General features: G+C 35.9%; 2 protein-coding genes across 2 annotated transcripts; one reads left to right on the forward strand and one right to left on the reverse strand.

The window, feature by feature from the left end:
* Positions 1 to 3,109: 3,109 nt before the first annotated feature.
* On the reverse strand, positions 3,110 to 6,081 carry LOC137622948 (digestive cysteine proteinase 2-like). Its single transcript, XM_068353533.1, has 6 exons — positions 6,013 to 6,081; positions 5,547 to 5,699; positions 5,251 to 5,427; positions 4,340 to 4,525; positions 3,885 to 4,050; positions 3,110 to 3,324 (listed from the first exon to the last, which is right to left on the reverse strand). Exons 1-6 carry the CDS (start codon positions 6,079 to 6,081, stop codon positions 3,119 to 3,121), a joined length of 957 nt encoding a protein of 318 aa, XP_068209634.1. The 3' UTR covers positions 3,110 to 3,118.
* Positions 6,082 to 12,699: 6,618 nt separating this feature from the next.
* LOC137623691 (digestive cysteine proteinase 2-like) lies at positions 12,700 to 15,624 on the forward strand. Its single transcript, XM_068354520.1, has 6 exons — positions 12,700 to 12,789; positions 12,945 to 13,097; positions 13,217 to 13,393; positions 14,146 to 14,331; positions 14,621 to 14,786; positions 15,349 to 15,624. Exons 1-6 carry the CDS (start codon positions 12,721 to 12,723, stop codon positions 15,552 to 15,554), a joined length of 957 nt encoding a protein of 318 aa, XP_068210621.1. The 5' UTR covers positions 12,700 to 12,720; the 3' UTR covers positions 15,555 to 15,624.
* Positions 15,625 to 26,684: the final 11,060 nt, after the last annotated feature.

Here is a 26,684-nt window from a genome sequence, read left to right on the forward strand (position 1 = left end):
CAACAACAAGGAATACGATTTGCTAACCATAACCGTTCAAGTCCAACGATATATTGATATATCGGGACTGTTAACCCCGATAACCACTTGATGTATAGACGCTGCTCAGGGCGTAGAGTGCGAAGTCCCAATCAAGTAGGCTTGGACAAATTACTTTGATAAGAGACTGTGAAGCAAAATGCATTAGGGGGAGCAGTACTATAAAGTTAAGCATTCTAGGGGCTACCGGGAGGAAATACTATAGAACAATACAATATGGGATTGGCGTCGGTAACTTTACCTCAGACACAAACATAAAACTCACCTAAGTCATATCTCTTTTAGAACCACGAGGAAAAGAATTTCATCTTATATTCATGATTGGCCTCACACAATTAAAGCAACGGGTCTCATTGTCTCCTATAATTATAATTAACTTTTGCTTGCAAGCACTTTAGGCTTACATTACTTAACTTCAAACTTATCCTGGGGTCACACTTGGGCGATACGGCCAAGGCGATGCGGTGAGCTGCGAATTTTAGCAAAATTTTGAGCATATCGCCAAACATCCCCATTCATCCCGGGTGTGTTTTGCGCCAAATCCACAGACCGAGATGAGCATCATCACGTGTGCAATACATCCGGGGTTGCCTTGCTACGTCGCAACACTGGTAGACAGAATGAAAGCAGATCCATTTTTTTTGCCTAGTGGGTGGTGATGGTCGTGCACCTGCGGTACAACACGTGCAAGGAGATAACGTATCGTATCGCATTACTCGCATTCTGTTCCACCGGTATTGCTAGCCTAATCACCTCTCAAAACTATATATGTGGTATACCTCCCTATGGGAGATGTGGTATGCGTTCCACGCTAATGTATAAAGTAGAGAGAGAGAGAGAGAGAGAGAGAGAGAGAGAGAGAGAGAGAGAGAGAGAGAGAGAGAGAGAGAGAGAGAGAGAGCTCATTGAAATATATGGACGACATTGAAAAACATAAGAAATGAGTTGGTCAAATACTCTTTTGCAGTTATGATTTGGGAGAGAGAGAGAGAGAGAGAGAGAGAGAGAGAGAGAGAGAGAGAGAGAGAGAGAGAGAGAGAGAGAGCTCATTGAAATAGATGGACGACATTGAAAAACATAAGAAATGAGTTGGTCAAATACTCTTTTGCAGTTATGATTTGGGAGAGAGAGAGAGAGAGAGAGAGAGAGAGAGAGAGAGAGAGAGAGAGAGAGAGAGAGAGAGAGAGAGAACATTTTGTCATATTTGAAATAAAATACAAGGCCTGAACAACGTAATAAATGAAAAGTACTACTTGGGCAGAAACTAACTTTTGTTTTTATGATATAAAATGCTTGAGTGGTGTTGTTGAAAACTTTTTATATACGGAAGTCCCATGGATCATGTAAGCTGCGATCTATATCGCATGTATATCGTGTAAGCAATGATCACTACCGTAATGTGCCGGACCAATTGAGATGTCACATCTTGCCCACTGTGATGCGATCCCAATATACAATTTACAGTCATATATCTGTATCGCATGGCGATGTATCCCCATCTATCCCCCTTACTGCTCTGTGCCTGCGGTGTGCATCTCCCCAACCCTTCAGCCCTTTGCATCGCTAATACGCACATAGCACATATCGGAGCTCAAGAAGCCGAGACAATATTATCTATAGAGGAGGGAAGGACTGAAAGGTATGACTACAGGGAAATGATGAGTAAGTTAGCTGAAGTGAATAATAAAGGTATAACGAATGAATAATGAAATATAACAAATGAAGGTTGGAAAGGAAACAAAAGAAAACTGTGGTGCGCAAACTCAGAGAATAACTGAAATAGAGCGGGGAAAGAATTTCCACCCAGTATATTATGGGATTTAAAGAGCTCCACTGAAAACCTAAAATTATAGTATTGTGTATCAATGAAAGCTTCTTACTCCATTGGGGTTTTTGATATCTAAGGTTAGGGACAGTAGAAGAAATGTTAAGTAAATAAGTGAATGACCAGAATGGTAATCTACTACTTGTGACAGTGCTAGTGGAAAAGCAAGAGAAAACAAAAGGAGAAAACAGTAAATGAAATAAAATTTTTTTGAATGATAACATAAAAGAATGATGTCCTTACTCAATACCCTTTTATCCCTCATGTAATGATGCGTCAACAGCAGACCATTAAAGTCACATTCCTATGTGTTTTGCAAAGACCTTTTTACTTAAGTAGTTAGAATGATTTATGGAAATGATTACCTGGAAATATCCTTTCAGTCAAAGGGTTTGCTGGAACGAGAAAAAGACTTGAGAGATAATGATGAAAGATGAAATAAGTTAAGAACGAGCGAGATTTTGTTTGACTATACAAAATGAACTGTGGTTTATTGCTCAACTATTTTCTTTTCTGAAAATATGTTTCATTTCAGAAGAGTTTATTTCGAGAATTTGACCGACGTTTCTGGATACATTCAATTTTCAAGACTAGAATATGATAAAAAGAAAATGTAAAAGTATATGAAAGGTTTCGAAATACAAAAATATTCCTCGAAACAACTATGGTAAACTGTAACCTTATTTACACTATATTTCTACTCCCAGAAATTCCTTTTCATCTGCGAAATATGTCTAATTTTAGGCTAGAATTACAAAAATTTAAACTTTCAATAATTACATGGACATTATATAACTTTTATAGGCTTATGGAATGAAAATATCTAAAATATGAGCAAATATGCTACCATTCTCTTCAAATGTCAGGCATCTTGGAAATAGTCAAATATTGAAGAGGCTGGAGATTAATTCTGATTTATGAGGCTAATAAAGATTCTCAGGCCAAACTTATTACTTGTATCACCATTACCAGTCCATTAAAAGAAGGAATGACACAGAAATGAAAGTGGCAGAAATAATGTTTTCAAATTACGTCATTCCTTCAGGAAGCTAAATCACTCATCTCAAAGGTTGGAATCCATTTCGTTCTTGGGAGTCGAACTATGTTTATGTTTGTACACAGTATTACATGTCCCAGAGGTGCCTTTGGAAGGTTAGTGAGAGACGAAGAGGATTAATGCTTCTAAATTCTTTATTCACAATTAAAAGGTAGATCTTGTCATAATTTCAAAGAGTGTTGCAGAGAGCATACATGTTAGGCAATCGCGTAGCAAGACTGAGTGGCAACACCGCAGTGGTTATTCCTGTTCCTGGCGAGCTTTATGTATCCAGCATCACCCCAGCTGGCGCCCCAGGAGTTCTTGATGATCCAGTAGTCAGAACCTCCTTCAGTTCCGTAGCCAACAGCCAACACAGCGTGGTTGACGGCATCGGATTTGCAGTTGGGTTCATAGTAGACACCTGAGGAAGAATAGGAGGCTTTAAAATTAGACCCTTTTCCTTCAGTGGCAATTGCTTTTAATTAAGGAATTTGTGAGACAAATATGTCAAGGACTTCAAAAGATTAAATAAGCAAAGATTCATTTGCCTAAAGTTACTTCATGATGTTATTGAAGTGGTAGATATTGAACCAATATTTGGTTACACACATCCACAAACGCATTCACACATACATCGATATATATCTCACACATATAGTAAAGGCAAAGTGTTTGACAATACATACGCGTATATATATATATATATATATATATATATATATATATATATATATATATATACTGTATATACATATATATATATATATATATTTATATATATATAAATATATATATATATATATATATATATATATATATATATTTATATATATAAATATATATATATATATATATATATATATTTATATATATACAGTATATATGTATATATATATGCATATATATATATATATATATATATATATATATATATATATATATATATAATTAAGGCTATTGAAAAAGAAATATGATGCTTACCTGAGCTGTAAAACTGGAAGGACATGTGTCCAGCATCAACGCAGACACTCACGGGACCTTTGTCGTGGACAGCGTCAGCCTGGGTTTTCTCATTACCATAAGGGATGCTTCTGTATCCAGTGATTGTGGCAACTGCGCTGGAAGCATCGAAGCGGCATCTTTTTTGCTATAGAGAATCAAATGATGGATATGCTTTTAATGTGCTAAAATTATCTAGTAGACTTTTTTTTACTTTCAATTAAATGTTGTTTGTAAAGACAAATCAGCTCTTGCATCCATCGGTACATGAAATACTTGATTCGGGTGACAAGCACAGAGATGTGTACATAAGCTGTACATTGTGGTATTTTGTGGAGAAAAAGCGCACATGCAAGAGCAGGTTAGTCGTTTGTACATGTTTTGAAATTTGATGCCACCACACAAGTCATAACTTGGGTGTTTCCTTGGCTACTTACAACTTCCTCGTAGGGGTAAGAGCTTTCAGTTGTGACACCTCCGGCGGACTTGATGTAACTCAGCGCCCACTGGACGACACCTCCGTTGCATCCCATGTTCTCGGTGGAACAATCAACTAGCTGTTGTTCGGACAAACTGAACAATTTGCCTGTTTTCAGGAAATAGGCTCCTTCTGTTGTTCCTGTCTGTGCATGGAATGGAGACGGAGGATTTGTGAAATGTTCTCATTTTTTTATTTAACATAAAAACCGTCATAGTTAAACTGATTGCTTACACTGTAAAATAACTTTCTGATGGAAGACAATAATAATTAATTGTTGATCATTCTTCAGTAAACATAAAGTGTCCCATCAAACATTCGTTACTGATCTATGTCAAACAAAATGATTTAGAACTTTTAATTAAACATTTTAAGGGAAATCTAGTTACGTCAGGAATTCTAAATAGAAGAGTAATCGTTTAATTTCCTTGTTACACAAATATCTTACACGATCAACACTTCGTAACAAATTACAACAAATTCCTAGATTACTTATATAAAAATCGAGCAAGTAAATTGAAGTTTTCATTTCAGATGGTGGTAGTCTGGTGAGAATATAAGTTAATGTATACTATTTTCCACGAATTGGATATCTTTAGGTTTGTCTTAGCAAAACTCAATTCCATAACATTATTATAGTTGACCAAATTCAGTTTTCTGTTTAGAACTTTCACGTGTAGACTAAAACTTAGAAGTATCATAAATGATCAATTATCTTTATCCTGAAAGGAGTGACTGTGTTGATTTTGTACGAATTTATAATCTGAGGCAAAACATAATGATTTATATCAAAAAACTAAGATCCTACTTAACGTTCCATTCCTAAAAGAAACAAACGTCTCTAAAAAGGTCTTCAAGAAATGTACTCACAGCGGAGAAAGACCAGCAGGAGCCACAAGATCCCTGATTCTTGACTTCGGAGACAGCGCCAAGAGCTCTCCAGTCAATGGCGTCAGCTCTTTCCACCTCTGGGAGATTGGCCATTTCCATTCCCTCTGTGGTCACTTGGTCCAACCCAGTCATTTGGGCTATGAATTCCTCTGTGGTCTAATGCAACAGAAGATTTGCAAGGTGAATTTACATTCTCAATAGGACTTGGTGTCGCATGAAAGCATTATAGCTCAGAGTAATGAATAAGTCTTACAGTTATAATTTGGTGTTCTTACCATATCAGCGAACTGGTTTATGGCCACACTGAAGGTAACTTCGCCTTTTCGGAAGCGTTCATTGTGCCCCTCGATGTACTTGAAGTTGCTCTCAAAGATTGCCTTCCTGTAGAGGTCCTCCTTGGCGTTGGTGTAGGACTTTCCATGGGTCAACTATAAAGGGAAATATCTTATTTCGAAAACAGAATTATGTTCAAAACAAGAGTTTTCTTCTGTGAGCAACATATCTTTAAATTGATTATAATCGTCCAGTATCATAATACATAGGAATATAACATGTCCTCGTTACATACACACATATAGACACATACATACACACACACCACACACTCACACACACACACACACATGTATATATATATATATATATATATATACATATATATATATATATATATATATATATATATATATATATATATATATATATATATATATTTTCATTGTTCAGAGAAGATTTAAATACCTTGAAGTCTTCCCATTGTTCACTGGCAAAAGCCAGAGCCAAACTGCAGAGGAAAAGGACGAACTTCATCTGGAATTAGAAAAAAGAACTAAAACCTGAATCCTGATTTTTCTCTTAAAGTCTTCGACGAAGAAAAGCAAAAAAAAAAAAAAAAACTAATAAACGCAGTTAATCTTTTCCTTCATTTATGAATAGAAATATGTAAACGTTAGAGGTTCAGAGTAGAATTACTACGGAAGAAACAGTTTCAGTGCCTTACTTTGCCGTAGTGGTGTGACACACAAGATTTCTGTTCGTATTTATACAGATACGACCGTGAGAAAATCCCTTCTTTGGCTCCATACATGACAACTCAAAGTGCTCGAGTTAGAAAGATCCAGGTTACGCAACTCCTTTGCTTTCCTTCACGTAACAATATTTATCCACAAGAAGGTGATCAGGGATTCATCGAATAGTGATCTCATACTTCTAGCCAAGTTTCACATATGATTCAATTTTTCATATTTGTTAAGTTTCTTCGTTCTATATCATCTAAGAAAAATATCTTGATAAAGATAGTTTAAACTGGAAAATATCAATGGATATTTATTAAATCTATATCAAAGGTCAGAATAATAGGCTATACAGTAAATGTTTGTTACTGATAGAATTAGTTGATTTTTTAAATGTGAAGACATGCAAATTTCAATGTTAATTTGTTTGTATGGTAATTATGTAGCCTAACCCTTTTCTGCATAATCCTATTTAGTCCGTAGATATGTCTAGAAAACATTGAGGCATTGATATTCAATCGCTTATGTTGCTTAGGTTTAAGTTGTTATTATTTTCTTATTTATCTTCGTAAGTAGGCCTATTCATCAAAGTATGGTTTATGCAGGTGGGACTTGTTGCGTTTGCTGGTTTGCAATAACAACAATGCTGTTTATGCTTGCTCCCGGGCACCACTATCTGCCTCTTGTGAATACAGTGTTCCTGAAAGTCAAATGAAAGCTGCTTCCTGAAACTGTTGCAGGGTTGAACTGCTCAAGGCGATAAACAACAGTTTCGGGTCATCTGTGATATTTAAAACTCTCTGCAAAAGCATTGACAGTACAATGAAGGACAGGGTGCGTACTGTTGGATACAGGAATCCCTGGCACGACTCGCTTCGATGATGTGCACCTTGTCACACACTTACTTCTCGGCGAGCAGCCAAACAGTTAGTGTAGGAAGGGATAACAGACTTAGTAGGTGGGTCTAAACACAGTAACTCGCCGTGCAGTAACGGTGTTCTTGGGTGCGCTTCTTCGGAGAGAAATGTACCAGAAATTCCTGTGTCTAACTGTACATAGTGAATATTAAAGAGAGAAAGAACCTTGAACAAGCAAGTTGACATGGCCGTGCTGACCCAAATGGTGGTGGGATGTTGCAGGATATGACGTCAGGACGGGAATAAGTCACAGCAGGATGTCATCTACTGGACTTGGTTAACGGATTATATGCATTTGGCCAGCAGAGAATAGAACTGGATATACAACAAATTTAAGTTTTCTTTTTTTTTTTTTTACATCGTTGCATTAAATGTTAAACGATTTGTTGAAGATGTAGTTGAAGATATAATTAAAGGAACCATATGGGGAATGTTGGGGAAAAGGCTTTTAGATATAGGATAAAATTATTATACTAAATTAAAGAAGTAAGAAATTATAGAATACAAGAACTTAAGAAAGAAATAAAAAGTAAAGTGTCAAATGAAATTAAAAGAGATATAGAAGAAAAGAGAGCATAAGTGGCAAAGTTGAGATTCGTCGAAGGTATTTGGATGAGTGATTACATAAGTAATCTAACAGAGGCTATCATGGGAACAAGATAAGGGAGGTCATGATAGAGTTGTGAATTGTGCAGAGAAGAAGGGGATATCGCGGAGCATTTGCTTAGCTATAGAGAATTAAGAAAACTTAGAAGCATTAGCAGAAGAGTAAGACAATTAAAATCGCCAACCGAAGAAGTTGTCAGATATATTAGGCAGTCTATCAAAGTTAAAAAAAAGTATGTAAGTTACCCTGTGGTTTGTAGGAGGTAACTGACGAAAGTGAAACTCCTACAGATTGCAGTAAATTGCTTCTGCATATCTCCCCCTTTATGATATAGAGTTACGTGCTTGGTTTTCATATATATATATATTTATATATATATATATATATATATATATATATATATATATATATATGTATATATATATATATTTATATATATATAAATATATATATTTATATCATCATCATCATCATATCTTTCTAAGCCTATTGACGCAAAGGGCCTCGGTTAGATTTCACCAGTCGTCTCTATCTTGAGCTTTTAATTCAACAATTCTCCATTCATCATCTACATCGCGCTTCATAGTCCTCACCATGTAGGTCAGAGTCTTCCAACTCTTCTAGTGCCTTGTGGAACCCAACTGAATGTTTGGTGAACTAATCTCTCTTGGAGAGTGCGAAGAGCATGCCCAAACCATCTCCATCTACCCTACATCATGATGTCATCAACATATCGCACTCGAGTAATGTCTCTTATAGTTTTATTTCAAAGCCTGTCCTACCTTTCAACTCCCAATATCTTTCTGAGAGCTTCATTCTCAAATCTACTAAATCTATTTGAGATTGTTTCATTGTCATACCATGACTCATGTCCATATAGTAACACCGATCTCACTAAACTGATATATAGTCTGATTTTTATATGTAATTTCAGGCGATTTGATTTCCAAATTTTACTTAACCTAACCATTGGGTGGTATTCATGAAAAAAGGATATGCTTATACTTGCAAAATATGAAGGAAATCCTTCTACCTGTATTCATAAACATTTCAAGCAAAAGCTTCTACTTTTAGAGCAAAAGCATATCCTTATAATCACAAAAAAGTTAATGGATATACATAAAGAAGGCCCTTTACTTCATATAAAGAGCATATGCTTCGAAAAAGCCGAGTCTGGTCAGTAGCAGACTGCAGTTCGAAGAGAAAGGTTGTTCTGTCCGATTCTCAGCACGATGGCAGATTTTGTGGATGTGAGGCATGTTAAACAATACATGCCCCGTTTACCCACACTTGATCGTGATTTCAAGATGTTATTCCGTTTTGAAGAACAAAATGTACAGTGGCTTGCGGACAGATATCTTGTCCACACCTGGAATCTCGATGAAATATCAAGGTTAAGCCATAACTTGGTGATATGCATTTTACATTTGCTTATGCATGTATAAACAGTTGGGAGAATACAAAGGCTGCTGTATTTAGGGATGTATGTATGTACAAACAGTATTTATGTATGTATGTATGTATGTATATATATATATATATATATATATATATATATGTGTGTGTGTGTGTGTGTGTGTGTGGGTGTGTGTGTGTGTGTGTGTGTGGGTGTGTACAGTACATGCAAATATACTGTATTCATATAATATATAAATAGAGTTTATATATATATTATATATATATATATATATATATATATATATATATATATACGTATATGTATGTATATATTATATATATGTATATGTATGTATATATGTCTGTGTATATATATGTATATATGCATCGTATAAATATACATATATACACAGAATATTCATATACTGTAAAAGCTTATATACATGCATGTATATACACATATATAAACTATATATATGTATATATATATATATGTATATATATATATATATATATATATATATCGATTCGTACCAGAAATAGATTGTTCTAAATCCCAAACCTGAAATAATTTAGCTGAAATCATCTTTTTCAATTCGGTTTGCTTTAAACCTCAATTACCCTTCGCCCTTCGTCCGGGTATCTTAAAGTTTCCTTCAAACTGCAAAGTTGAGCGTTTAGCGTCCTCAAAACTATTCAACTCAAATCCATAAATCAAATCATGTAGTTTATTATTATTATTATTATTATTATTATTATTATTATTATTATTATTATTATCATTTCATTATCATTATTATTATTGTTGTTTTTGTTGTTGTTATTATAAAACAAGAATGGAATTATCTCTATATAGACTATTAACCACTATTCATATTACAAAACTTTTACAATATAAGTTATAAGGGTAAAATTAAATTTATCACTTAATACCAAAGTGTGGGAAATAATTCCAGGAAAGCCTCTCTGCTCTGATTTCTGGACAGAGGAATAGAGCGCCAACAGTCTCACACTCGACAAACAAGAGATTTGCTAACCAAGTCCAAAGATATATCGGGACTGTTAGCCCCGATAACCACTTGTAGACGCTGCTCAGGGCATAGAGCTGGAAGTCCCAATCAAGTAGGCTTTGACAAATTACTTTAATAAGAGACAGTGACGCAAAATACATTAGGGGGAGCAGTACTGTAAAAGTTAAGCGTTCTAGGGGCTACCGGCAGGAAGTACTATAGAACAATACAATATGGGATTGGGACCAATAATTTTACTTCAGACACAAACATCGGACGAAAAGGCATTGGACAAAAAGACGTGGACGAAGTGTCGTCGGGCAAAGTGACATCGGACGAAAAGTCAGTACACGGTCAGATATATTAGGCAGGCTATCAAAGATAAAAATAAAAGCGTGTAAGCTGTTCTGTGGTGTGTTGTAGGTAACTGACGAAAGTGAACCTCCTGCATATTGCAGTGAATTGCTTCTTCATATCTCCCCCTTTATGACATGGAGTTACGTGCTTGGTTTTCACACACACACACACACAAACGCACGCATATATATATATATATATATATATATATATATATATATATACATATATATATATATATATATATATATATATATATATATATATATATATATATATATATATATGTATGTATGTATGTATGTATATATATCATCACCATTTGTTAGTCAATTGCACAGCAAAAGCCTCAGACATGTCTTTCCACTTGTATATGTTAACTATCTTCCTATGCCATTCTACACCATAAACGTTCTTAGTTCGTTAATCTGTCATCTTCTCTTCCTTCCCCAGCTTCTTTTACAATCTCTTTGGACTATTCTGTTAAATCTAATGTCCATCTATGTCTCTCATTCTCATTATATGTCCAGCCCATGTCAATTTCTTTTTCTTACATATTGTTAGAATATCCTCTTCTTTAGTTTGCTCTCTGTGTTTCATATACTCTCTTACAATATAATTGTTTGCTTTTTTATCTCTAGCTCGCTCTCACAATACTAACAGACCAACCTGTTTAAGCTTGTCATCCCATATTCTAGTTTGTTTGAATTTTTTTGACATTCTTGCTCACAAGTCCTTGTATATAAGCTAGTTATCTGTTGAATAAAAATCAGTTGCATTCACCTCGCCTCACACTTATGTTTGTACATATCCATGTTGCTCTTTTTCTGTTTAGTGTTATGCCTGTAATTAGGAAAGGAGGAGGTGGGGGGGGGGGGGGGGCAGAAGGGTTGAATCTGTGTGTGCGCTCGTATGTGTACGAAGCTGACGTTGAAAAGGGTAATTCCTTCAACAGCTGATCTTTCGTTATCTCTAGAGAATAGAATGTCTTATAAATGTAGTAACATTCAAATCCGAAGAAAAAAAAAAAAAAAAAAAAAAAAAAAAAAAAAAAAAAAAAAAACGTTAAACAGATGATGAAACCAAAAGTTGAAAGCCTAATATTTCATGCTAGAACAATAACATAATCATAATTCATTTACAACGATAACATAAACATGAAATTGACAATATTTAAAATTGCAAATTATTTACTTATTAAATATGAAGTATCCACACAGGGCCTTACACAAAACTATGAAAATTAATAAACAACCACATTGCAATATCTTTTGGACAAGTCTAAAGGCTGAATTAAAATAGACAAAAGTTATATGAAAGAAATTGGATCATCGACCATCGAGTTACAAGAACACGAATCGACATCTTTTTCAATAAATTTTTTTTTTATTTCATCCTCCATTGACTAGTATTTGGAGTATCTTAAAATATTTCCCCCGTTAAGCATCGATCGACAGAGAGGGATTCATAACGAAACATTAGCATTTTTTAAAATTTCAATTAAAGGAATAAAAAAAATGTACATAACGCTGGGTGGGGAAGTTGTATAGTAATCATCTATGGATGTTGGTTTGGGTTTCTTGTGAAAAAGAGATTCTTATGTAAAGATAACGACTGATAAGTAGCTCGACATTCCCTGGCCTAACCAGAGAAGGGTCAGTCGATGTGTGTGTGCGTGTGTGTGTGTGTGTGTGTGCGCGCGCGTGTGTGTATGGGGTCAACGGAGACATTTTCCCACGGTTACTTCCATATAAACAGAAACTGAATTTTTTTTTTCATATCACTCCGTCAAGGTTGGTCATTAGAAACACTTCCTACTAGTATTGCAAAGTGGTTGTTTTTATAGCAAAAAGAAAACAAGTAATTACTTGTTAAGATCAAATGAAGACCTTGATATTTTTACTGGACATCAAAGATTTCAATTCCTAGCATTTGAGTTCCAAAAATACAATATCTTTTTCTTATTTATATGGAAAGCAAATAATATTAAAGGGTTGGGAGCACCTTTGATAAGCCTAGTGACTGAACAACGACAAACATATTTATTGTGATTTTGATCCAGATTTTGTACGTTTTATTGATCATACAATTTGTGAAAGGCTTTAAGAATTAAGCTACTTGATTTTGTTTCCCTTTTGTATTTCCAGATGAAGTTCGTCCTTTTCCTCTGTGGTTTGACTCTGGCTGCTGCTAGTCAGCAATGGGAAGACTTCAAGGTGAGTAAATACTATGAAAATGATAAAGCAGTCTCATGTGTGCCTTTAACACGCAAGCAAAAACTTATGTCAAAACTTAATTTACTTACAAATTTAACTTTTTCCATTCTAATTAAGCAATCATCAATTACTTAAGCAAATGTTTTTCCTTTAAGATGACCCACGGAAAGTCCTACACCAACGCCAAGGAGGACCTCTACAGGAAGGCAATTTTTGAGAGCAACTTCAAGTACATCGAAGAGCACAATGAACGCTTCCGAAAGGGCGAAGTTACCTTCAGTGTGGCCATAAACCAGTTCGCTGATATGGTAAGAAGACCAAATTATAACTGTAAGACTTATTCATTACTCTGAGCTATAATGCCTTCATGCGATACCAAGTCCTATTGAGAATGCAAATTCACCTTGCAAATCTTCTTTTGTATTAGACCACAGAGGAATTCACAGCCCAAATGACTGGGTTGGACCAAGTGACCACAGAGGGAATGGAAATGGCCAATCTCCCAGAGGTGGAAAGAGCTGACACCATTGACTGGAGAGATCTTGGCGCTGTCTCCGAAGTCAAGGATCAGGGATCTTGTGGCTCCTGCTGGTCTTTCTCCGCTGTGAGTACATTTCTTGAAGACCTTTTTAGAGACGTTTGTTTCTTTTAGGAATGGAACGTTAAGCAGGATCATAGTTTTTGTGATATAAATCATTATGTTTTGACTCAGATTATAAATTCACATACAATCAAAACAATCATTCCTTTCAGGAGAAAGATAATTCATCATTTACAATACAGTATATCAAAGTTTCTGTATATACGTGAAGGCTATAGATAGAAAATGCAAGAGAAACTACTAGAATAATGTTATTGAATCGAGTTTAGCTAAGATAAAGAAAAATAAAGAATCCAAATTTTGAAAACAAGTACCCAGTGACTTATTTCCTCACCAGACTGCCACCAACTGAAATGAAAAATTTAATTTACTTAGTCCTTTTTATCATAATGAATCTAGGAATTTATTTTCATTGGTTATGAAGCGTTAATCATGTAAAGATATTTGTGTAACAGGGATATTAAACGATTTCTCTTCAATTTGGAATTCCTGACTTAACTAACCTTCTTTTAAATTGCTTCATTTGAAGTTCTAAAGCATTCTATTGTACACAGATCATTGACGAAAGTTTGTTGGGACAGTTTTTTTATTCTTTTTAGCGAAGAATGATCAATAATTAGCATTGTCTTCCATCAAAGTCATTTTATGGTGTGAGCAATCAGTTTAACCATGACAGTTTATAAGATTAATTAAGTTTTAGAAAAAGTAAAAAATGCGAACATTTCATAAACCTTCCGTCTCCGTTCCATGCACAGACAGGAACAACAGAAGGAGCCTACTTCCTGAAAACAGGCAAATTGCTCAGTTTGTCCGAACAACAGCTAGTTGATTGTTCCACCGAGAACATGGGATGCAACGGAGGTGTCGTCCAGTGGGCGCTGAGATACATAAAGTCCGCCGGAGGTGTCACAACTGAAAGCTCTTACCCCTATGAGGAAGTTGTAAGTAGCCAAGGAAACACCTAAGTTATAACTTGTGTGGTGGCATCAAATTTTGAAACATGTACAAAAGACTAACCTGCTCTTGCATGTGCGCTTTTTCTCCACAAAATACCACAATGTACAGCTTATGTACACATCTCTGTGCTTGTCACCCTAATCAAGTATTTCATGTACCGATGGATGTAAGATTTGATTTGTCTTTATAAACAACATTTAATTGAAAGTAAAAGAAAGTTTAATAGATAATTTTAGCCCATTAAAAGCATATCCATCATTTGATTCTCTATAGCAAAAAAGATGCCGCTTCGATGCTTCCAGCGCTGTTGCCACAATCACTGGATACAGAAGCATCCCTTATGGTAATGAGAAAACCCAGGCTGACGCTGTCCACGACAAAGGTCCCGTGAGTGTCTGCGTTGATGCTGGGCACATGTCCTTCCAGTTTTACAGCTCAGGTAAGCATTATATTTCTTTCTCAATAGCCTTAATTATATATATATATATATATATATATATATATATATATATATATATATATATATATATATATATATATATATATATACATACATATATATATATACATATATATATACATATATATATATATATATATATATATATATATATATATATATATCTATATATATATATATATATATATACATACATTTACTGTATATATATATATATATATATATATATATATATATATATATATATATATATATATGCATACATATACTGTATATATATATTTTACGCATATATATATATATATATATATATATATATATATATATATATATATATATAAATGCATTTATTTGTATGAGCATTAATCCGGTATTAATCACTTTACTAATATCATGTTATAACTTTTGGCAAATGCCAAAAGTTTCTTACCTAATTTTAAGTTTAGAAGTCCTTGGCACTTTTGTTTCACAAATTCTTCATTTGCAAGCAATCATCGCTCGGGGAAAGGGACTAACTTTAAAGCCTCCTATTCTTCCTCAGGTGTCTACTATGAACCCAAGTGCAAATCCGATGCCGTCAACCACGCTGTGTTGGCCGTTGGCTACGGAACTGAGGGAGGTTCTGACTACTGGACCATCAAGAACTCCTGGGGCGCCAGCTGGGGTGATGCTGGATACATAAAGCTCGCCAGGAACAAGAACAACCACTGCGGTGTTGCCACTCAGTCTTGCTACGCGATTGCCTAACATACAGGCTATTGTTTACTCGTTGGCTTACATTCCTAGAAATTATAACATTATCTACTGTGTCATTTTATTAGAATAAAAAATGTGCAATAAATACCCATTTCTTAATTGACCTTCAAAAACTATTGTATGAACTTTGCTAATGTGTAATGATATTTGTACTGAAATTATACTACCACTGGACCACTGGATAAAAGATAAACATTTATACTCTCTCTTCCTCTCTTGAAATGCTAATGAAATAATAGGGTATCAGAATCTCATTCCCCTGCCGGTAAAATTTATCAAAACAACGTAACTCAAGACTACAATGTCCAGTGATTGATATTCTTTAAATAGCTAGACTATTCCGGAGAGTTTATTAGCTGGAAATTCCATCACTGGTAAAATGGTTTTTGTCTGACACGAATTAGAGACTGACAAAAGAATATGTAAGAAATTGGATAATGCTAAACGGAGTTTGGTTTTTGTCACATGTGTCTTTACTTTTTGAGACGGTATAGATAAGGATATTGTGGAGGATTTATTTTTGCTTTATTTTTATTTTTTGTTTTTTGCCAAATCCTGTGAGAGAGAGAGAGAGAGAGAGAGAGAGAGAGAGAGAGAGAGAGAGAGAGAGAGAGAGAGAGAGAGAGAGAGAGAGATTGTGTCAGCGAGCGAAAGCCGAAAGTAGTTAGTGTATCGATCGTTGGTGGTGAGAAAGACTGTTGGTACAAATGAGATTGTTTGTTTAAATTTTTTAGTTAGGTTACGACAGTGGTGAATGTTTCGGAGCGAAGGCTTTTTTTGATTGACTGCGTCCTGAGTCAGTTGTGTGAACGCTGGAATTATTATTTTTCTTTACCAGCGAGGAAGAGATTTTTGATTTTCTGAGCCGTGATTCCTCCTTTGGTGAGGCTAACTCCTTTGGAGAGAGTTCACTTGAATGTGAATGTTTACTCGATTGATGATGACTTGGCTTGTATAAGGAACTTGATAAGGCTGCTGAGATTTCGATAATTGTTGATGACCTGGACCGTATTAAATTCCGATTGCTGTTGTTAATGAGGATGATGACGATGACGATGATGATAATAAAACCCACCCCAATCAGGGAAGTAGCTGTGGCAAATTGCCACCCAGTGGACTGTTAACCACAAAACCGTAATATTGGTAGTTTGCCGTAAAAAGACAGTGGCAGTGTGTGGACGACTGTGTTGGTGTCCATAAACTATATATATATATGTTTCTGTGTTTTGATGTTTGGGTTGTGGTAAATTTAAGTTTGTTTTGTTAGTGTTTAGTTTTAAGCTTTATTTATTTTGAGGGTTTATTTGAATAGTGGTATGATCAAGGTCTATTTTGTGTTACGTGTATGATTGGTGATAAGTGTGATTTATGGTTTATGATGAGCGTTTTAGTTTGTAAGGAAATATAGTTTTAAGGATATGTTTTGTTTAAATTTTCCTTCTGTCCAAGAGTCCAGTTGATAAAGTAAGGGGAAAGTTTGTGTTGTGGGACCATTGTCAGTAGGTGTGATTCAGGGTGTGGGGCTTGTTTTTTTTAACATCCCGCATCCTCGTCTCAACACCATCTTCCACTCTCTCTACAGTTCCCTGAATTTCCCTCAGTTTCCTATGCATCTCCTCATTCTCAAACCTTAACCGCTTATTCTTTTGCAACATCCCGCCACATTATTTTGGCGCCCGAACAGGGACTGCTGAGGCGGGACTGATAGCTGGACTCTTAGACGAAGGACTGAATAGGATAAGAAATTAGATTAAGGTTGATGAAAAATGGACGAACAGTTGAGGGTTTTGAAGGAGGAATTGCGGCTGAGTAAGGAGCGTGAGGAGAAGTTGTTGCAAGAGAATAAGCGGTTAAGGTTTGAGAATGAGGAGATGCATAGGAAACTGAGGGAAATTCAGGGAACTGTAGAGAGAGTGGAAGATGGTGTTGAGATGAGGATGCGAGAGAATGAAGAACGAATGGAGAAACGAATGGAAGATATGATGGGGCTTGTCATGGGGATGATGAAAACTATAATGGGTGAAGGTGCAGTCGGAGGAGTGTCCTCAGCTTCGGGTAATGGGTTGGTAGTGGAAGAGAAGGTTAAGGTAGGTGATAATGGGAAAGGAAGTGATAGTGATAGTAGTAATAGTGATGGTGATATTGAAGATAAGGGAATTAGCCATAGTAAGGATGAACAGAAAGGTGAGAGGAAAGATGAAAGGAAAGGTAAAAGTGATGTGAAGAAAGAGAAGAAAAAGTATCAGGCTGATAGCAAGGACGATCGTGAATGGGTGAAAGTGGTAAGTAAGAAAAAGGGTAAGAAGGGAATGTTTAAGGATAGGAATTTAAGTGTGGAAGTGGATTCATTATATTCAAATGAGGAAGAAGGTAACAAGGGAGTAGACAGTGATGATAGCAGTGAGAATGAACGTGATGTGTGTAAGACTGTGTTTATGAGAGAGGTACCTCGGTGTGAAAGGTTCAATGAGCATAGCAGTAGGGATGTATATGATTTTTTCAAGGAGTATGAGAGGTATTGTCAGGATAAGTATGGTGATAGTAAAAGAGTTTGGGCTAGGGAGTTAGGAGAATATTTGACTGGGTATTTGTTGACGATGTATGGAGTGATAATGAGTGTAGGGGACGTTGATTATGAAAGTGTGAAAAAGAGAATAATTGAGCAGGTAAAACGTATGAAAGGGAGTGTTAAGTATAAGCGTAAGAATGATTTTGATGAAGCACGGATGAATGCAGGAGAAGCGATATCGATGTATGTATGTAGGCTGGAAACTTTAGCTAGGAAGAAGTATGGGGATGAAGGTATAAATGAGAATAAGGAGTTAATGAAGAAGTTTTTGGCTACTGTACCTGAGAATGTTGCTGAGTTTATTAATTTGAAACGCAAGGAGAAAATGAGGTGGACGCAAGAGAGATTGACATGGGATGATATACTAGAGATAGTTGAGGATTATGAGTTAGATAGGTGCATGAAAGAAAGTAAATCTGTGAGTGTAAGAACTGGAATGGATGAAAGTGTAATAGAATTTGGTAGTTATAAGGATGCAATTTTGAGAGGACCAATGAGGGTAGCTGATAATGTAGTAGATAGGAGTGTTAGGGCGAGTAATGTGGGAATACCTGTAAGGACAAATGAAGGATTTAGGCAGGGTAATTGGCGCAATAGGGATAGGAGTGTGAGTGCAAATCGAGGTATGTCAGATAGTCGTGTCCGTAATGAAAAGTGTTATAGGTGTGGAAAGGAAGGTCATAAGAAGAATGAATGTAGATGGGTTCTAGGTGCTTGTTTTGGATGTGGTGAGGTAGGGCATAGAATTAGTGAGTGCAAGAAAGAGAAAGGGATAAAATGTTATCGGTGTGGTATGACTGGGCACATAGCGAGTGGATGTCGGAGTAATCGTACAAATGTGATTTGCGGTAATTGTGGTAAGGATGGTCATTATGCTAGAATGTGCAAGGAGCCTCGGGGTAAGTGTACTGAATGTGGTGCAGATGGGCATGTAGCTAGAGTATGTAGGAAGAAGGAATTAAGTCAGCCAGGATGTTCGGGAAACTAGAGTGTAAGAGGGTTCAGCTGGGTGAGTCCTCCTGTGTGTGCGGAAGGAATGGGATCAATGTTTGTGAGAATGGGATGAATAATTGGTTGGAAATGAGCAAGTATGAACCTAGTATGCATGAGAAATTAGGGCTGGAAAATAAACAATTAGTGTTAGTTGAATATAGGAAAAAGAGGCTTTTGAAAGTTTTAAGTGAGGAGAAAGTGCAAGGGAAATTTATAGGTGTAGGTAAGAATACGAATAAGTATGACAAGGGTGTAAATGTACAAGTGAGTGTGGAGGATAAATGTATTAATACAGATGAAACGTGGCTGAGTATGAATGATACCTATAGTGTGTGTGGCTTTTCCTTAGGTGATGTAAAAGAAAGGATGACGAATGCGAGAGTGAGAGATAGGAGAATGATTAGTAGTATGAATGAATCTTTTGCTAAAGTTGAGAATGTTTTTGATGAAATGGATGAACTGTTTACAGAAATGAGTGTAATTATAGGGCCAGATGAGAACGAGGTAGATATGATTGTACATGATATATTAGATGATAGGGACTTAGATAGGAATAGTGTTAATGTAGCGAATGATTGTGATAAGGAAGAAGTGAATGAGAGAGTATATGGGGGCCCAGTTACTCGGAGTAGAGGTCCCGTTCCCGACTGCGACTGGGTTATGAAAAAAATAATGTAAGTGTTGTGTGAGAAGGATTTGGCAAAGTAAGGGGGGAGGAATGTGGAGGATTTATTTTTGCTTTATTTTTATTTTTTGTTTTTTGCCAAATCCTGTGAGAGAGAGAGAGAGAGAGAGAGAGAGAGAGAGAGAGAGAGAGAGAGAGAGAGAGAGAGATTGTGTCAGCGAGCGAAAGTAGTTAGTGTATCGATCGTTGGTGGTGAGAAAGACTGTTGGTACAAATGAGATTGTTTGTTTACATTTTTTAGTTAGGTTACGACAGTGGTGAATGTTTCGGAGCGAATGCTTTTTTTGATTGACTGCGTCCTGAGTCAGTTGTGTGAACGCTGGATTTATTATTTTTCTTTACCAGCGAGGAAGTGATTATTTATATTCTAAGTAAGTACAGTTTTGTTTATCTTTGCTTGTCGTGATTGTGAATGATAGGAACAATTTATTATTTATCTTTGATTATAGTGTGAGAGTTCAGTTAGTTAGGAGTGTTCATAAGTGTTTTTCTTTTTTATTTTGGCAGGCCGTGATTCCTCCTTATGAGAGATTGTTTTTTGAGAGTTGATTTATTGTTGCTGACCAGGCCTGTAAATAAGGATTTTGTTTGGACTGCTCTTTTGGACTACGATTGTTGATGACCTGGCCTGTACTTGATTGTGTTGGACTGCGCTTTTGGATTGCTGAACCGATGATGACCTAGGCCTGTGAATTGAGATTGCTGATGATAATGATGATGATAATGATGATGAGGATGATGACTACCACCCAATTCAGCGAGGCAGTTGTGGCAAATTTCCACACAGTTTAATCTGTTATTTAAAAAGCTGTGATTGTGGTAGTTGCCGTAAAAGACTGTCGGCTTTGTGTTGGTGTTCATATATATATATTTATTTTTGGTGTTGGTGTGCGGTGTAATTTAAGTTTGTTAGGTTTTTTTTTGCGTTTATTTGAATGGTGTTACGTTTTTATATTTAATGTTGTTTATGATTAGTGTTAAGTATTTTGAATGTGGATGGTTTTGGTTGGATTTATTATAGTTAGTAAGAAATATATAGTTTTAAGGTTATGTTATGTTTTGTTTATTTCGTCCTGTTTGTCTAAGAGTCTGGTTGTAGATTACGTAAGGGGAAAGTTTGTTTTGTGGAGACAATTGTCAGTAAGTGTGATTCAGGGTGTGGGGGTTGTCCTTGCAACATCCCGCCACAATATTGATTATTCATATTTTCTTTATTCGTGGTATTTTTGATATACTTGATCAATTCTATAAAGATTTTATTCTTAGGCTACCACCATCTCTACCCTAATCTTCTGAATTAGTCTATGGTAAGAAAGCGATATCTTATTGGAAAGAGGGTCTGTTCACTTATAAATACTTACAATCAGATTGCTTTGAATAAGGTTATAAAAAGAATCAGGATATATCCAGGACACTGCAATGTTTATAAAAATCCTCAGCAACAACTTCATGAACATACATACATACATACATATACCAAGGCACTTTCCCCAATTTTGGGGGGTAGCCGACACCAACAAATGAAACAAAACAAAAAAGGGGACCTCTACTCTCTACGTTCCTCCCTGTGAGACATCGACTTCATGAACATAATACAAGTAAATTATCTTTGTGGAATGGAGTAAGATTCCTTTGTTTCCATAGCGCAAGACAGAACACGGGGTATATGTAGAAGACCTTTAGATACTTGTAAAAACCTATGGGATTTACTAAAATTTTAGATATAAAACTTTTGACTTGGAAACTGGCAGACGGATAATGGAAAGAGGAGCTGGATATAACTAACTTTATTCAAACGAGATAACAAGCTTATATACAAATGGTTGAGGGAAATATGGCATAAAACTAAGAATATAATACATGCAATAGCAAGCTTAAACAGGTTTCTCTATTATCAATGCATGCGAGAGAGTGAGAGAAAGAGGGAGAAGAAAAAAGCCATAGCATTATATTGTATGAGCTTGTATTAAATACATGTGTATTACATGGATTCCCCACTAAAAGAAGACATGCAGGGGAAATAGGGAGCCCTGCCCTAGAGAGGTGAACTGTAGGCGGATCATCTTGCAGGAGATACGCAGGTTTTAGGCGTTCAATGGAGACTCAGTCTTCTTTGCCACAAATGTTAAGAAAGCCTTCGGTTTGTGATAGATATCAAGGAAAGTGCCCATATAAGGAGGTGACAACGGTGGTTTGCAAGTGTCAGTGAGCACAAAGACATGTGTTGCGGTGTTTAAATCTTTCAGTATTTGTTGCTGAAGATGTCCACAATTGAGAGGTTAAAGTGATACCCTATCAAAAGTAATATGCTCAGAAATAACAAATCTAGCTAATTACCCTGAGAGTAAGGCGGATGTACATGAGGCGAATGTTGCATTTTTCCTGGGGATGGCTTCAGGCCAACGAGTCGAGGTGTCAATAACGGTAAACAGGTAGCAGTGTCCTTGTCATTTGGGTAGGGGGCTACCATATCGACGTGAATGTTGGCAAAACGATGGTGAGGTCGAGGAAAGATGCCCACTCCTGACTCCGTGTGTCGCTGTACAGTCACTCATATAAAATGATGGATGTCCGGGTGTTTGAGAGAGATTTCCATTTCACCCCTTTCTGGACGACAGGTGTATGGGAGTGCGAGACCAGTCGAATATTAAACTACCTAACTCTGCTGTAGTAACTGTTAACTTTTACGAGTATGTTATTGATCTGTTTTTTTTTTTTTTCACGTAGATATATATTACAGAGGTTCTGTTCTTTCCTTCTCTTCTGCCCTGTTGTTTTTCTCTCGCCTTTCTACTTGTAGTCAGGGTGAATTAGATGGGATGGTGGATCAGTCCAGAAATAATTAGCAACAAGAAGTATTTCATGACAGTGGATGGAGAATTTTCTAGCATGCCATAAAAAACCTCCCTCTGGATCTTAATTTTTTTTCCAAAGACTCATGAAAAAAAAATGCTAAGATGTATGATTTTTCCCTTTTTCAAAATTGGATTAAATGGGCACTGCTAGTCTTCTGTTACAAAGCTTGACTCTCTGAAAAAGGATTGTTCATTAAACTATTCCATTGGAAGCCTAATTTGATTTGCACAGGCTCACATTGCTAGCAGTTGCCTGTGTCATTTTGACCATTATGCCAAATGCTAGGATCTTTGAGGGTCATTCCACACTACTTACACCTACCCAGAAATGATTTTTGATATCCTGAAATTCAATTATCTAACGCCACGATCGAAATCAATGGGACTTGAACCCGGTTGAGCCAAGCAGTACACAGAAATTAAATTCCATTGTTAGTAATATTGATAGTAATGGCAAAGGACTTTGCGGGCATGGTGAAATGATGTATTTTTGAGGATTAATTTAATAAACTAAACATGTCAGAGTCAAGCTCTTGGGAGGAATGTATTGTATAGGCTGAGGATTGGCCATAGTCGGCCAAAGCACCAATATCTTTTCTTTTTTTTCTTTTTTTGAGCGATATTCATGCACGGTTTAAGAGCACTTCAAGTTTTGCTTATTATGATTTTTACTTCTTTGCTTGCTTTATCATTCAGTTTAATTTATAGCTATTATTATTATTATTATTATTATTATTATTATTATTATTATTATTATTATTATTATTATTATTATTGTTGCAGTTGTTATCAATTACTTATCTTTTCAAAGTATTTGGTATAAAATTTCACCAACAGATTTCAGTTATGTTTAATTAATGATAATTTTTACTTATCCTCTTTTTTCAAATGCTTTGGTAATCATTATTTGATGCTTCTACTGATAGTGGAGAAGATATCAGAAAATTTTCCGGAGAATCTTCCATTTCCGGAACCAGACACCAAAATTAGCACACAGACTCGTCGGGGATTGCTCTTTTTAATAAAAAGGATGCCATTGAATTTTCAGGAATATTGCATTTCGCAATAAGATCGCAATGACTTGCCTTATCTGAATGCTCTTGATGTCAAATCATACATTTTTTTTTTTACTGCGTAGAATCCGAATCTAGAAATATGTACTTACCCATTGACTTCCTCATAGCAGTAGAGCAATGTCAACACTCAATCAGGACACGCTGGATGGCACCACTGTTGTGAACCTCAGTATGGGGCTCAGTATCAGCCGAATGATTATTTAGTGTGCCTAAATCATTAATCTATCGTCCCAGATGCTGTCTAATAAGCCCTGGATCAATTACAACCATATATTATCGGTTGTACCAGCGCAGGAGAGCCGAGCTAAGATTAACAGGTCTATAGCTCTTTGCATGTAGTGTCTTGGTTGCTGAACAGACTGCAAAGGACTTGAACGATACTGTATGAACGATCAAGCTAGGTGTAAGTCATTTATATTTATCCTCGAACCTAGTCGTATCTCATACCTTATTCTAAATGATTGAGATCAAGGTGGTCAAAGGATAAATCCTCGGCTTCGATTCACGGAATAAAGATAATTACCATAGTATGATACCTTGAATGCCATTCACCAAGATGGCAAGTAACAGACCCAGGGCTGTAAATTACAGACTGACTGAAGCAATTGTTGTCCTTGCCAGAAGAAGAAGAGTGAAGAGCTCAAATCACCATGTGCATAACAACCACAAAAACATAATGGCTACACTATGTGACTAGTATTTCCCTCTTCCATGCAATAAATGAGATGCTTTTTGTTCTGGGTCCATCATTGTCATCAAGGCAGGCGGGTGTGCAATGGGCATGACTAAAGACCTATCAGTACTGAGATGGTGGATGGTAGCTGGTCCTGAAGTCAGCCACTTGGGTACACAGTATGAGGCAAGAAGTGGGATCAAGGGGGTTCTAAACACACCATCAAGCATGACAAAACAGTACGAGCAGTGTTCCTTGAGAAAATATAAAAGCTCTCACAAGGCATGCAAGATGTGAGCAATCTTCTCCAGGCTGAGAGTTGAGACCTGCTTTCACTTGATGCAAAGAACATTGCTCACTGAAGTTTTTTCAGAGCTGGTTAGCGCACACTTTGAGAAAGGAAATGTCAATTTCCAGGAGTTTATTAAGAGACGGGGAAGAAAAGAAGAATCCACCATCTATGAACAAATCAAAAGGAACAGGGTTGATTTTTTACTACAGGTATCAGTATCTGTTGACTCTTCAAAGCAAACAATCGTCTGTTCTCCAAGCTGTTCATATCATGCCAGGGCAGAGAGTATGACTTGAAGGAGTTCTTCCGTCATAAGAACCAATCACAGACTTCTTCCCTCCAATGATAGCAGAAAGCTCCACACATGTCAAAAATCCCACCTCATTACTATTCTTGAGAGCCAAGTTACAACCCTGGTGTAGCATTAGTGGGTGATTGGCCCTCATGAAGTTCAAAAACCTTTGAAGAGTAAGCAATGCTCGATGTACTTCTTACAATACAAGCACACTCTACCAAATACAAGAGAGCAGACAATGTTTTTTATTTCTACTGGCCATTTAGTATGAGAGCTGAAACTAGATCAAAGCGAGGATGTGAGGTGAGACTCAGGGGGACAAGGAAAGGAAAAATTCCCTTAAACTTGTGCTAGACTAAGAAAAGATAATTTGGACAAAGCTTCCACCCATTGCAGAGAGTTGCCGGGTAGCAGAGTAATTGTAGGTGCAAGTCGGAATGCTGCAGTCGACTAAAATACTACTGTTTTGGTCTGACCTACACAGCACTGTGCGGCTATAGATGCGAGGTTTAGAGTGTACTATTTCAGGCAGCAAGATGAATAATATGTGGCAATTAAATATAGTCTTACTGCCTATATGTACAGCATACAGCTACACAACCGAAGAAGGAAACAAAGAGTTAACTCATTTTTATATCCAAGCGTTCATTTTCATAATCGTTTCCCGTTCGCAATAGTAGACAAGCAATCATTAGCGAATGCTTATCATCTTGGGAGTCTGTGCGTGAGGAAAATATTTGTAATAGATTGCTTGTCATTATTCCCAGGAGGATAAACAACTATATATATATATATATATATATATATATATATATATATATATATATATATATTATATATATATATATATATATATATATATATATATATATATATATATATATATATATACACATATATATAGTTTGCCTAAGTATATTATACCAAGAAAATAATGACGACTTTTAAAAGATGAAATTGTTTTTATTCTAATTGTTTTACTGGAATTGTCTATTACCTGGTTCATTAATGTCTTTAGAAAGTTTCGTCTTTTGAGATTTACTTATCATTTAGTTAACCCCGACTTGTGAAGGTTTGAATGCCCAGTTTGCCCCTCCTCGCCTTACTCTTATATGTGACTTGAAGTTCGCACTTCTGATTTTATAATTCTTATTAAGCTTATAGGCCTAAAAATAAAATGAAGAAGAGACTGTGGAGAAATTTCACAAATCGTAACTTTATGCCCAGTTAGACACCTTCATTAAGTTATAAGATTTGATGCAAATATTTATTGTTGCCATCTGACATATAGCCATGCCCTAGTATGTTATAAAGCCAAGACTACAGAGCCATATTATTATTATTATTATTATTATTATTATTATTATTATTATTATTCGAGATACGTTTCTATTGTAGAATCTGCACGTTACAGCTTTGGGTTAATATGTCTGACCCTATTATAGACTTCCATTCGTGAAGTAAAATTAAATAATAGAGGTAGAATTAATTATAGTTTTAATAGCAAATATAACACACTACCTCGCTTATTTATTTATCATTATTTCTTCTCCCTGAATAAACCCCACGAGAGATTGGACCTACAGTATATAGGCAGCTTTGACTATAACCTGAAATTTGGCTTATAATGATTTATTGCAAGTTTCGAAACCACGACCCCAACTAACTTTTGCTTTATACACA

Source organism: Palaemon carinicauda, chromosome 30 (assembly GCF_036898095.1).
Source record: "Palaemon carinicauda isolate YSFRI2023 chromosome 30, ASM3689809v2, whole genome shotgun sequence".
Lineage (NCBI taxonomy): Eukaryota > Metazoa > Arthropoda > Malacostraca > Decapoda > Palaemonidae > Palaemon > Palaemon carinicauda.